The sequence below is a fragment of the Ostrinia nubilalis genome, chromosome 7, assembly GCF_963855985.1.
Source record: "Ostrinia nubilalis chromosome 7, ilOstNubi1.1, whole genome shotgun sequence".
NCBI classification, from domain to species: Eukaryota; Metazoa; Arthropoda; class Insecta; order Lepidoptera; family Crambidae; genus Ostrinia; species Ostrinia nubilalis.
Window position 1 is genome coordinate 1,730,655 of NC_087094.1, and position 12,690 is coordinate 1,743,344.

At 41.9% G+C, this 12,690-nt stretch overlaps 1 protein-coding gene across 1 annotated transcript in view; it reads right to left on the reverse strand.

The window, feature by feature from the left end:
- LOC135073434 (N-acetylgalactosaminyltransferase 6-like) overlaps positions 1-12,690 on the reverse strand; it is a 33,926-nt gene that overhangs the window by 1,545 nt on the left and 19,691 nt on the right. Inside the window, exons 9-22 of the mRNA XM_063967616.1 lie at positions 8,762-8,872; positions 5,033-5,191; positions 4,855-4,944; positions 4,677-4,766; positions 4,499-4,588; positions 4,321-4,410; positions 4,143-4,232; positions 3,965-4,054; positions 3,787-3,876; positions 3,043-3,105; positions 2,326-2,462; positions 2,165-2,254; positions 1,852-1,965; positions 777-888 (exon numbers count right to left, since the gene is read on the reverse strand). Of these exons, the coding sequence (XP_063823686.1) occupies positions 777-888; positions 1,852-1,965; positions 2,165-2,254; positions 2,326-2,462; positions 3,043-3,105; positions 3,787-3,876; positions 3,965-4,054; positions 4,143-4,232; positions 4,321-4,410; positions 4,499-4,588; positions 4,677-4,766; positions 4,855-4,944; positions 5,033-5,191; positions 8,762-8,872 (1,416 nt within the window). The remainder of the gene's footprint in view (positions 1-776; positions 889-1,851; positions 1,966-2,164; positions 2,255-2,325; positions 2,463-3,042; positions 3,106-3,786; positions 3,877-3,964; positions 4,055-4,142; positions 4,233-4,320; positions 4,411-4,498; positions 4,589-4,676; positions 4,767-4,854; positions 4,945-5,032; positions 5,192-8,761; positions 8,873-12,690) is intronic.

Genomic DNA, 12,690 nt, shown 5'->3' on the forward strand with positions numbered 1-12,690 from the left:
AACCAAAGAGCAGGTAGCGGTTAATTGAAGTGTTTTGTGACGTTCTTTTCCTTACATTTAATAATGGACTGCTATTGGAAAAGTTAATATTCATGAGTTGGTTTATTATAGGTAATAGTGGATGATTTTATATCGTCATCTAAATATATTTATTACAGATTTTTTTATCCCGCAACGAGGAAGCTCTTGACCTGTATCTCATCTGATGGTAAGTGACGATCAGGCCGAAGGTGGAAGCGAGCTTCATCCGGAATCCTCAACCACGGAGGAACTGGCTATCTTACCTCTAACTGCCGGAACACAACAATGTTGTTAACATTGTTGTTATGGCGACAAACTTAGGTAAGAGGGTGGTAGCTAGCCTGGCGGACTTAGAACAAGCCCTACCCACCACTAACCAAACCGAACAGAAAAATCTGCCCCCACTGGGAATCAAACCCGGGACCTATGCATCTGAAGCAGGTGGTCTTACCACTAGATCACAGATTTATGGATTTAGAGGACTCCTCAGACATAAGTTCTTTTAAAAAGATTCATGCCTGTTTTCACCATCAATTCCTAATTTTTAAGTGACCCCTATGGTAACATAGAACAGGAATTTTGTTTTCAAAGGAGTCACTTAAAAATTAGGGATTGATGGTGAAAACGGGCATCAGTCTTTGTGTTCTAAGTTTTATTTTAAGTCTTCAAAAATTGCTCAAGTTCTCTCCCAAGACTCCAAGACTCGCTCGAGTTTCTTACAACACTACAAACTAAATGGCCTGGTGGTAACTCACCGGGCGGTACCGCCACAGCTGGTTGCCGCCACCAAGATGGCAGGCATACAGCTGCAGGCTGCGCCGCGGCCGCGCGTCGGGCAGGTCCCAGCACATGTTCCTCTTCTTACACCTGCAATTACAATTAATGAGGGCTATCGTTTTTATACTTAACAGTTGGCACCCCTGGCGATTGACAGAACCTTACTCTACAGTGGCGCCATCTTGATGAGTGCAAATGCGATAGTCCTCCTACCACTTTCGCACTCACCAGTTGGCGCCACTGACTTCGCTACTAGCAAGTGACAGGACCTTACTCTACAGTGGCGCTAACTGGTGAGCGCTAAAACGATAGCCCTCATTACAATAGGCTAGATGACAAAATTTTAATTATTCGTCCATCAGACAGATAATTAGAAAATATTAGACTCGTATTTTTTATTTTCTTTCATAATTAAAATAATAACAGTGCTACATCGAGTTGAAATGGCGTAGATTTTTTACTCAAAAGTGACGTCACGCGACATTTCAACTCAATATAATACTGCAATTATTCGATTATGAAAAAAATTAAAAAACAAGTCTCCAAAATTTTTTTATTATCTGTCTGACGGACTAAATAGAATTTCGATTTCATTACCCCTATTGGTTAAGTACTTGACACCTGTAAATGTATAGTTGTACAGACACATCTGTATAGTTTATGATAACCCCGGAATAATACCGAATCAGTTTTCAATAACTTTCAAAATAAATGTTAATCTATGGGATAAAGGGTTGTTGACTTTTTTTTTATCATGATAATTGAGTAGTTCCGTGAGACTAATAATTTTAAAACAAAACTTCTCAAAAAGAAAATAGAATCCTGAAAACAAAATCAGTCTGAAAATCATCTTAAAATATATTAAGTAAGGCAGAAAGTGCCGCATTTTAACGCTCAAAAAAGTATGTCAATTGACTAGAATATTAACTGTATCCAGTGGTGGCATCAACTCGAATACAATACCCTGAAAGAATACAGAATAGGGTATCTTGAATTCAACATGGCGTCTATAAGGTAGGACACCATGGCCTGGCTACAATACAGTTTACTCACTTGATGTCCTTGTGCCAGGACAGCACGAACTCTTGTTCTGCAGTATCGGCGTCGGAGCACTTCCGCAGTTGTAAGACATCTGTTTGTCCGCCGTGGTACGCGTCGATACAGAAGCTTGGGTCGATCCCTTCCTTAGAAGACAATTCAGTTTACTCACTTGATGTCCTTGTGCCAGGACAGCACGAACTCTTGTTCTGCAGTGGCGACGTCAAAGCACTTACGCGTTGCAACTCATCCGTTTGTCCTCCTTGGTGCGCGTCGATACAGAAACTTGAATCTATCCCTTCATTAGAACACAATTCAGTTTACTCACTTGATGTCCTTGTGCCAGGACAGCACGAACTCTTGTTCTGCAGTGGCGACGTCAAAGCACTTACGCAGTTGCAACTCGTCCATTCGTCCCCTGTGTGTGGTGCGCGTCGATACAGAAACTTGAATCTATCCCTTCGTTAGAACACAATCCAGTTTACTCACTTGATGTCCTTGTGCCAGGACAGCACGAACTCTTGTTCTACGGTATCGGCATCGGAGCACTTCCGCAGTTGTAAGATATCTGTTTGTCCGCCATGGTGCGCGTCGATACAGAAGCTTGGGTCGATCACTGGCTTTACCTGAAATATTACAATAGGGATGTTTACTGGGTCAAAAAGCAAGAGTTTTAATTAGTCCGTCAGTTAACTTATCAAAAAATACTCTACACGTATTTTTCACTTTTTCAAACTAATGAAAATTTAAAGAGATAAAGCGCGCCAAAGTTCATAAGAAGAGGCCCGTGACGTCAATGCGTGCATAAAAGTGCCGCACGTTGTGACGTCGTGCGGAACTTCAACGCACCATAACTATGTAATTATTTGTTGGATTGACAAATAAAAATATATGTGTCCAATATTTTTTGATATTAAACATGACGGACTAAAAAAATTTTTTTAGGAAACTAGCCTATAGCATCATGAATCATCAGCCTGATTATTACAACATGAGACCTGAAACTGCGTTAGCGGACGCCCATTTTTTCTTCGCGACACACATAACTCCATGACGCGGCTTTAGATTGCAGTGCTTTCACACATCTACGAGTATTTAGGCGTGGTTTGGCAAAGACTGTGTAGTATTGCAGATAAGAAATGAAAAGGAAAAAGAGAAAAGAACTAACAAATCCGAAAATATTTCAATTTAAATGAATAAACTCACCCTTCCTTCCGCAAATGGCTTTGGTTCCACTGGTGGGTACTTTAGTGTCAAGTCGAATGCAACCTGAAATCCGAAATTTAATTAATTTAAAAAAACATTCCAATACTAATTGGAAATCGGAAACCAAGAAGGATTCCGTAACATTGTACAAGATTAAAAACCGCGTTTATTGCTGAATGTTTTCAAACAACGCAAAAACATCTCAGTAAACTTTAAATGTAAACCCCTTAAGGCGATTATCACACTGCACCGCGCTCCGCCGCGGTACGCGGGACGACAGATTTAATCATTATATGCAAGTACTTCAGTTTGAATAGAAAACACGCGCGACACAACACACTGACAATGTGTTAGCGCGCGGGATTCGTTAAGCTAAGCGTCCACATGACGGTATCGTACGCATCGGACGTATCGCATCCAACGGATCGTAGTATTATTTATATAGAAACTCGTATAGTGCGTCCACCTGTCCGCATTTTACGCATCGCACATCCGATACCGATGCGTCGGTTGCGTACGATACCGACAAGTGGACGCTTAGCTTTATATGTCACCACGCGGACCGCGGCGGAGCGCGGTGCAGTGTGATAATCGCCCAATAGTCATAAATAACATATTTATTTATTTGAAAATTAATTGTTATGGGACCTTAAGACAAACTAATAAAGCTCAAAATATGGTGGGGAAATTATATTCCCACTGCCTTATAAAGGCTTAATCCTGAGGGTAGGACGAGTGTCTCACCTGGGTGATGAACCAGCGGAAGGGCTTGCACTTGAGCCGCTGGCGCAGCGCCTTCTGCTCGGAGATGTCTCCGGGGTCGATGCTGAGGTACTGCGGCCGCCGGTTGTATAAGTATTGAGCGTACTCGTCATCCGTACTTCAGTACGCCTGTAGTCCGGAGGGTAGGACGGTGTCTCACCTGGGTGATGAACCAGCGGAAGGGCTTGCACTTGAGCCGCTGGCGCAGCGCCTTCTGCTCGGAGATGTCTCCGGGGTCGATGCTGAGGTACTGCGGCCGCCGGTTGTATAAGTATTGAGCGTACTCGTCATCCGTACTTCAGTACGCCTGTAGTCCGGAGGGTAGGACGGTGTCTCACCTGGGTGATGAACCAGCGGAAGGGCTTGCACTTGAGCCGCTGGCGCAGCGCCTTCTGCTCGGAGATGTCTCCGGGGTCGATGCTGAGGTACTGCGGCCGCCGGTTGTATAAGTATTGAGCGTACTCGTCATCCGTACTTCAGTACGCCTGTAGTCCGGAGGGTAGGACGGTGTCTCACCTGGGTGATGAACCAGCGGAAGGGCTTGCACTTGAGCCGCTGGCGCAGCGCCTTCTGCTCGGAGATGTCTCCGGGGTCGATGCTGAGGTACTGCGGCCGCCGGTTGTATAAGTATTGAGCGTACTCGTCATCCGTACTTCAGTACGCCTGTAGTCCGGAGGGTAGGACGGTGTCTCACCTGGGTGATGAACCAGCGGAAGGGCTTGCACTTGAGCCGCTGGCGCAGCGCCTTCTGCTCGGAGATGTCTCCGGGGTCGATGCTGAGGTACTGCGGCCGCCGGTTGTATAAGTATTGAGCGTACTCGTCATCCGTACTTCAGTACGCCTGTAGTCCGGAGGGTAGGACGGTGTCTCACCTGGGTGATGAACCAGCGGAAGGGCTTGCACTTGAGCCGCTGGCGCAGCGCCTTCTGCTCGGAGATGTCTCCGGGGTCGATGCTGAGGTACTGCGGCCGCCGGTTGTATAAGTATTGAGCGTACTCGTCATCCGTACTTCAGTACGCCTGTAGTCCGGAGGGTAGGACGGTGTCTCACCTGGGTGATGAACCAGCGGAAGGGCTTGCACTTGAGCCGCTGGCGCAGCGCCTTCTGCTCGGAGATGTCTCCGGGGTCGATGCTGAGGTACTGCGGCCGCCGGTTGTATAAGTATTGAGCGTACTCGTCATCCGTACTTCAGTACGCCTGTAGTCCGGAGGGTAGGACGGTGTCTCACCTGGGTGATGAACCAGCGGAAGGGCTTGCACTTGAGCCGCTGGCGCAGCGCCTTCTGCTCGGAGATGTCTCCGGGGTCGATGCTGAGGTACTGCGGCCGCCGGTTGTATAAGTATTGAGCGTACTCGTCCATCCATACTTCGGCTACGCGTCTGTAGTTCTAGAAGGTAGAACAACAAAAATCTCATGCCCGTATTCACAAACATTACTATGAGGTCTCACAGTGTGCGTGGATGCACAGGGTGACACACGAACCAATCACAGAGCTCTATTAAACGCTGTGCGTTCGATTTGCTGCTTCACTCAAGCAAGTATCGTTTGAATTCGTTTGTGAATACGGGCGTTAGCGTCAAAAGAGTAATTAATTCTATTACATGTCAAGTTATAAATAGAACGTTCTGAAAATACGTATTTTGATTTCATTCTTTACCCATTGAAAAAAAAATATTCACAATGAAAAAAACACGCATATGGTGCGCTAGATGGCAGCACTGTAGCTTTTTGTTCAGTCAGCCCTATCGCATCGGCACGTTATCGATCACTGACGTATGTAAACGAAACGGTGCTCGACTCTGAGACAAGCTAAATTACACCATATTGTTGAAAGAAATTGAGTACACATTTTTTTAGATACCTTTGCGAAGAAAACTTTCACTACGTAGACGTGTCTGTGCACAATTTTATGTCGCAGTCTTTATAATTTACTAGCTTTCCGCCCGCGGCTTCGCGCGCGTGGACCCCTGAACCCTATGTTTTTCCAAAATAAAATTTAGCCTAATGTTACTCGTGGATAATGTAGCTTTCGAATGGTGAAAGAATTTTTTAAATCGGCCCAGTACTTTTTGAGCCTATTCATTACAAACAAACATACAAAAATAGGTACAAATCTTTCCTCTTTATAATATTAAGTAATTTGCTTAATTTTGCAATAATTTAGCAATAAGTTCTCAAATTGATTAATGTAGTACCGGATGTGAGTGAACGCCGTAACGTTATTACGATCGAGTCAATTGAGTGACGAAACGAGAACTTCGTGTTGGTGGGGGAATCGTTGAGCTAGTGCCAGTCTGTGTTCAACTATCACTCGGGTCGAACGTTCCTATCGCGAAACCGTTGGTTCACTCAGTTCCGATACAACTCTAAAGCCTGGTCCGTGAGCACGTAGAATTTTGTCCAATGACCCCAAGCTACCCATCCTTATCGCTCGCGCGTAATTATATTGCTGTCGCGACTGTGCGACGGGCGCCCGCAGTGAGTGTGCGAGAGCGACAGCAACATAATTACGCGCGAGTGATAAGGATGGGTAGCTTGGGGTCATTGGACAAAATTCTACGTGCTCACAGACCAGGCTTTAGTACTGTGTACTGTAATTATTCTCGTGAATACATCGAGTTTATTAATTTCTACGAGTGGATTTCATTTTGCCTGAGACCTACGCCATGAACCCTGAACCAGAAGACCCTGCCGCCGGCGACAGCGACGCTCATCCATCCCCGCCGTCGACATTTATATGTATCCGTGTCAGGGTTCGAAATTATCAAGATAATTACGCTTCATGATAATTATCAGATAATTATCGGATAATTATCAACCATATAAGATACATACAGTCGTGGTCAACTAATTAGGGACAGATAGAATACTAAGCAATACTAAGTGTTCATATCCTATTATTGTGAGCTTCATTCAATTTTACTGGCTGTTACTTTGTAAACATATTGACTATCAAGTACTCTATTTAACAGAATACAATAACAACAAAAAAAACTTACTAACTTAATAAAAAATCTTAATCAAATCACATGAATCGGTAATTATGGTACGGACGGTCTGGCCACCTAATTAGGGACGGTTAAGTTTTTCCTTCTAAATTAAAAAAATAAAAAGTAATAACTTTTATTCTGTTCATTTGTAATTTCGGCGTCAATTTGAAAAGCGATATTCTTATCTTGCGAGTTAAAAACTCATCAAATTATTAAAGGTAATGGGCTGAAAGAAAAGCAACAATGCGCTAAGTTGTAATCAATCTTTATCAGTGTGGATGGCCATACCGGTAAATTGCAGATCATCTGAAATGTTCCAAAAACATGAATCTACGATGCAGTGGCTTATTTCAAAATCATGAAACCACAGAAAGTATGCCTAGAAGGAAGAGGCCAATAAAAACAACCCCACAAGATGGATCGCAGAATGGTCACTCTCGCAAAGAGAGACCCCTTTAAGGGTTTCGTTCTGATCAAGAGCGAGATTTTTGGACCAGAACCGACTGCTGGAGTATCTGCGAGGACCGTCGGAAGGCGACTGGTGGAGGCAAAGCTTGTAGGAAGAGTTCCTCGAAAAGTTCCACTACTGAAGATGGAACACAAAGAAGCAAGATTGGCGTTTGCAAGAAAGTATGGACATTAGGCTTTTGCTCAATGGATAAATGTGCTGTTTTCTGATGAAATCAAGATAAATCTTATTTCATCCGATGACAGACAATACGTGCGACGACCTGTAAAGTCCGAAATGATACCAAAGTAAACGAAGAAGCAGGTGAAACATACAGGCGGAAAAATAAAAATCTGGGACTGTTTTTCTGGACATAGAGTGTAACCTATAAAAAGAACTGAAGTTAAACTTGAGCAATTCCAATACAAATAAATATTGGAGAAAACGATGCTATCGTATGCTGAAGAAGTCTTACCAGTCTCATGAACATTTCAACACGATAACGACCCAAAACATACCGCGTACTCTGTTTAATAATTCCTAGCGCAACAGTCAGTGACGGTACTAGATTGGCCCGAAAACAACTCAGACTTAAGTCCTATAGAGCTTATGGTATGAAACGAAGGAAAAAGTTGCAGCTCAACGTACTGGCACTAAAAATCAGCATTTCGTGGCATTTAATGGTATTTGGAATAATATTTCTTTAGAAACCTGTAATGATTTGATTGCATCCATGCCGCGCCGATGTCAAATGGTTATAACCAACAAAACCAACCATATTGGTTATAAAAATACGTTTGATGATTTTGTTTTGTATTCTATATTTATGAATGAAAACTTTTTATGTAATAAACACTTAAATAATTTCCAATTTATTTACATTTACAGTGAAAGTGTTACGTGTCCCTAATTAGTTGTCCATCCCTAGGTCAATAAATGTGTAGGTGGCAATTATTTATTTATTTTAAAAATATTGATTGCAACTAGCTAGTTTCTTTTCTGGCCTTTAAATATTTAGAATACTAGCCAAATTACTTGTTATTAATAGGCACAAGCTACAAAGCCTCGTAAAGATTTTTTTTTGGGACTGGAGAGACGGTCTTGTGTTTTAGTCATATAACGTCCCTAATTAGTTGACCACGACTGTATGTCATATTGTTTTATAAGAAATGTTACTTAATTTTTTTGGTTGCTGATTGTTGTCAAATTATCCATCGCTAGTCGCATAAAACTTGGAAAATAGATAAATATTTTGACGCTAGATAACTAGTGATCATTTTGGAGCTAAATAGATAGGTTTTATAATTGTCTATGTTGATTAACGCCCACCACTAGACGCAAGTGCGAAAATACACGTTCGAAAACTTCGAATTCAGTTCATTTTCACGAGTGCATTTTTTTGTTATTATCAGCCGATAATTATCCATCTGTTATTACCACGACAATTATCATGATAATTATCATTGATAATTATCCTTTCGAACCCTGATCCGTGAGATTGTGAGTTTAGAACACATACCTTGCCGACGAAGTCTCCGTGTCCCGGGTTGGGGAAGGGCGCGAACTTGCGGTAGATGTGGCCCACGCGCGAGCACGGCGCGTCGTACATGGCGCCGCCGCACTGCCAAATCTACGAACATTATTAATCAATAACAAAGTTGATGCAAACTGTAGATCAGTCTTTCCCAAAGTGGGCGATAACGCCCCCTTGTGGGCGCTGCAGGCTTATAGGGGGGCGGTAAGAGACGCAGAAAAAAAATCGGGACGTTGTGTAGAGGCTTGGGAGGCGTCATCTACTAGGAGGACTCTTAGACATCGACTGAGCTCGACTCTTGACTACAAAAATGGGGGGCGCTAAAAATAATTTATTCTCAAAGTGGGCAGTAGACTAAATAAGTTTGGGAACCACTGCTGTAGATCCTGGGAGCGTAGTGCGAGTTTACATCAAACACATTTGATATCAACTGCGTTTAAAAAAAATATATAAAGATTTTAGTTCTTGATAGTTTCCGCTAGGGGCGCTGTACAATCCGTCATACATTTAATGTCACTTTATGCAGTCGATATCGAATGCGTTTGACTTAAACTCGCACTACGCCTCTGGTTACAAAGGCGTAGGAAGGAAGAAATAATTGGTAAGATTAGAATATTAATAATGAGCCTAGAATTATTTATTCAGAACAACAAACTAAATTTGTACAGGTATTTTACAAACTTAAAAACTATACTATTGGTTGGGCCTATGTCCAACTTTCTTCTCTTCCTTTTCTTCGGTGGCTCCAACTCTCAAATTATCTAGCTGCATGAGATGGTTTCCCACTAATCTGTTTATCGGATTCGGGGCCAGCACCTTCGCAGGAGCCAACCTTCGCGGAAAACCTCTATAGAAATTAAGAAGAAAAAACTCTATGTTGTCTTGGAACGTCTGTCAATGAAGTCAATGAAAAATCCGCTGAATATTTGCTGAAGATATTGAAATAATCAAAACCGCAAGAAATATCGACGGGTCGACCCTCGAAGCCTGGTCTCCGTCTCCTGATCCGCAGGTTGGTGGTTTCCGTTTTATGCAGCTGTATTTTTGAGTTGTTTGGAGTCACCAGCCGACCCCCGCATCATCTTTCTTCCCCGCAATTTTTTTTTATTCCTGGTGTGGCTATTTACACGCCACACCATTTGTTGGTCCTTTCGAACCTGGATATTCCAGCTTATTTATTTTTTAAATATTTTACTTATTTATTTTCGTTTCAAATAACGTGACGTTCATACACCGCCGGCCATATTTTTTTGCAATTTGTTTATTTTCAAAAACTTTTCATAGTATTTTGCTGTTTTGTCATCATGGCAAATACGAAATTAAATTCGAAATTAAAATTATTGCTTTCCAAAAAGGAATCAATATTCGAAAGAATTAACACTTTATTCAATTCATCGAAGAATATTTCCAATTTTGATTCAAGATTGAATCAGAAGTTTTTAGAGGAATCAGAAAGCATTTCTGAATTACATGAAAAGTTTGAACACATACTGGATGAAATAAACGAAATTCAACTTGAAATTAACCCCAATTTTACCGTAACTTATAATTCGCTCAGCGCGTTTGAAGATTTATATTCAAGCGTTAAATACGCGCGCAATAAGTTGTTATTGACGTCGCCTTCTACTAATTCGCAAAATGGTTCCTTTCATATTAAGCTGCCACCAATCGAACTGCCTTCGTTCGACGGCAAGGCTGAAAATTGGCCTATTTTCTATGAAATCTTCCGCACTAACGTACATTCTAATAAACAGCTGACGGATTCACAACGTGTGCAATATTTGATGAGTAAATTGACACACAGCGCCCTAAAAATGACCGCAGGTATCGTTCCTACCGGCGATACTTATAATATCTTGTGGGATAGTCTCGTCAAAAAGTACCAAGATAAGCGTAGTCTAGGTGTTCACTACGTCAATAACATCCTGGACATTAAAACATGTGTAGGTACCGCTGCGAGTCTTAATCCATTTGTTGAGAAGTTATCTTCATCTATTGCAGCTCTCAAACAATTAGATATTGAAAACTTAGCAGATTTTATTATTTTGCAATGTAGTTTGAGGAAAATTGATTCTCAAACGCTTCAGAGTTTCGAGATTTCTGTAGGTGATAAAGAAATACCTACGTGTGATCAGTTCATATCTTTTATTCAAGACCGCGTTAAAATATTAGAGAGAACTCGCAATAATAGCAGTTCCAACACTACCGCTGCCTCTGAGCCCCGAAAAAATAATTATTATAATAATAATCGGGACGCGCCGCAAAATAATAACACATACAAATCTTTCGTTTCTAGTAACGATCCGCACCCGCGAACTCAAACGACCAGTCAGTGTATTCTATGCAAAGCTGACCATAGGTTGTATTCTTGTTCTCAATTTCGAGACAATTTTAACCCGCAAAAACGCTTCGAATTTATAAAATCTAAGGGCGGTTGCGTTAACTGTCTTAGTGTTTCTCATACTGCAAGTAAATGCAATTCACAACACACTTGCAATAACTGTGGCAAGCAACATCATTCGCTCCTTCATTTTGACGTACCCGCACCGCGAAAATATTCGCCCGCTACCTCTGCCGCGTCACAAACAATGTCGGCCGTAAACACCGCGCCACAGTGCACAGAGAAGTGCAGTAGTACTACTCCAACTCAACGAAATATGAATGATGCTTCTATTACTCTCACTTCGGAGGTGAGACCGAGTTCTACCATATTATTATCCACCGCTCAAGTATTTGCATCGCATCGCGCTAATAAAAATAAACAGATTGTACGCTGTTTGATAGACAATGGTTCACAAAATCATTTGATAACTTTAGATTGTTGTAATAAATTGAACTTGCCCGTTAATAAATTGCATGACTCTTACCTGCAAGGCGTTGGCAAGTCTTCGAGACCTGTTCATGGCTTTACTTATTTTGATATCGAATCTCGTACTGATCCGAATAATAAATATCATATTTACGCTCTTGTGATCGACTGCATCACAGATCGTCTTCCCGCGAATTATGTTGATATAACAGAGGATATGACTTACCTCAATAACTTACCGCTTGCTGATTTATCCTGGAACATTCCTAGTGAAATTGATGTAGTATTGGGTGTTCAATTATTCCCTTATATTTATTTGGGGAATAAGGTGGAATCAGGTTCACGCGCGCCTACTGCTATACTTACTAGTTTTGGCTATGTGCTTATGGGTGACGTACCGGCTAGCTCTAGTCAATTGCCGACGCACTCAACTGCATTTTTTACCGCACTCCCGCACACGGAAATAGAATCAAGTTTACATAAATTCTTTGAATTAGAAGAGGTTCCTTCTAAAAGCTTTCTTAGCCCAGATGAGGCAGAATGCGAAAATATTTTTACCTCCTCGGTGATTTACCAGGATAAACACTTTAGTGTCGACTTACCGTTCTGCAAAGACCCATCTGTATTAGGAGATTCCCGTTCCGTAGCTTATAGACGTTTTCAAATGCTTGAACGAAAGTTTGACAAAGTGGATGGCTTACGTCAAAACTATAATAAAACCATAAATGAATATATTCAACAAGGTTATTTATCTGAAGCCCCCGAGGCAGACTCAGATGAGGGTTACTACATTCCGCACCACGCTGTATTTAAAGCTGGAAAGGACAGCGCTCGCGCCGTGTTGGACGCCAGCTGTAAAACTCAATCTGGTTTGTCACTTAACGATATTCTTTACGTTGGGCCGAACTTACAGTCTGACCTATTTTTACTGCTAATAGACTTCAGAATATTTCCTGTTGCAATCACTGCTGATGTAAAACAAATGTTTCTTCGCGTAAGTGTGAATGAACACCATCGCAAATATTTGAAAATTCTCTTCCGTTTCGATCCTCAAGAACCTATACGCACTTATCAATTTAGTAGTCTACCCTTTGGACTCAAACCA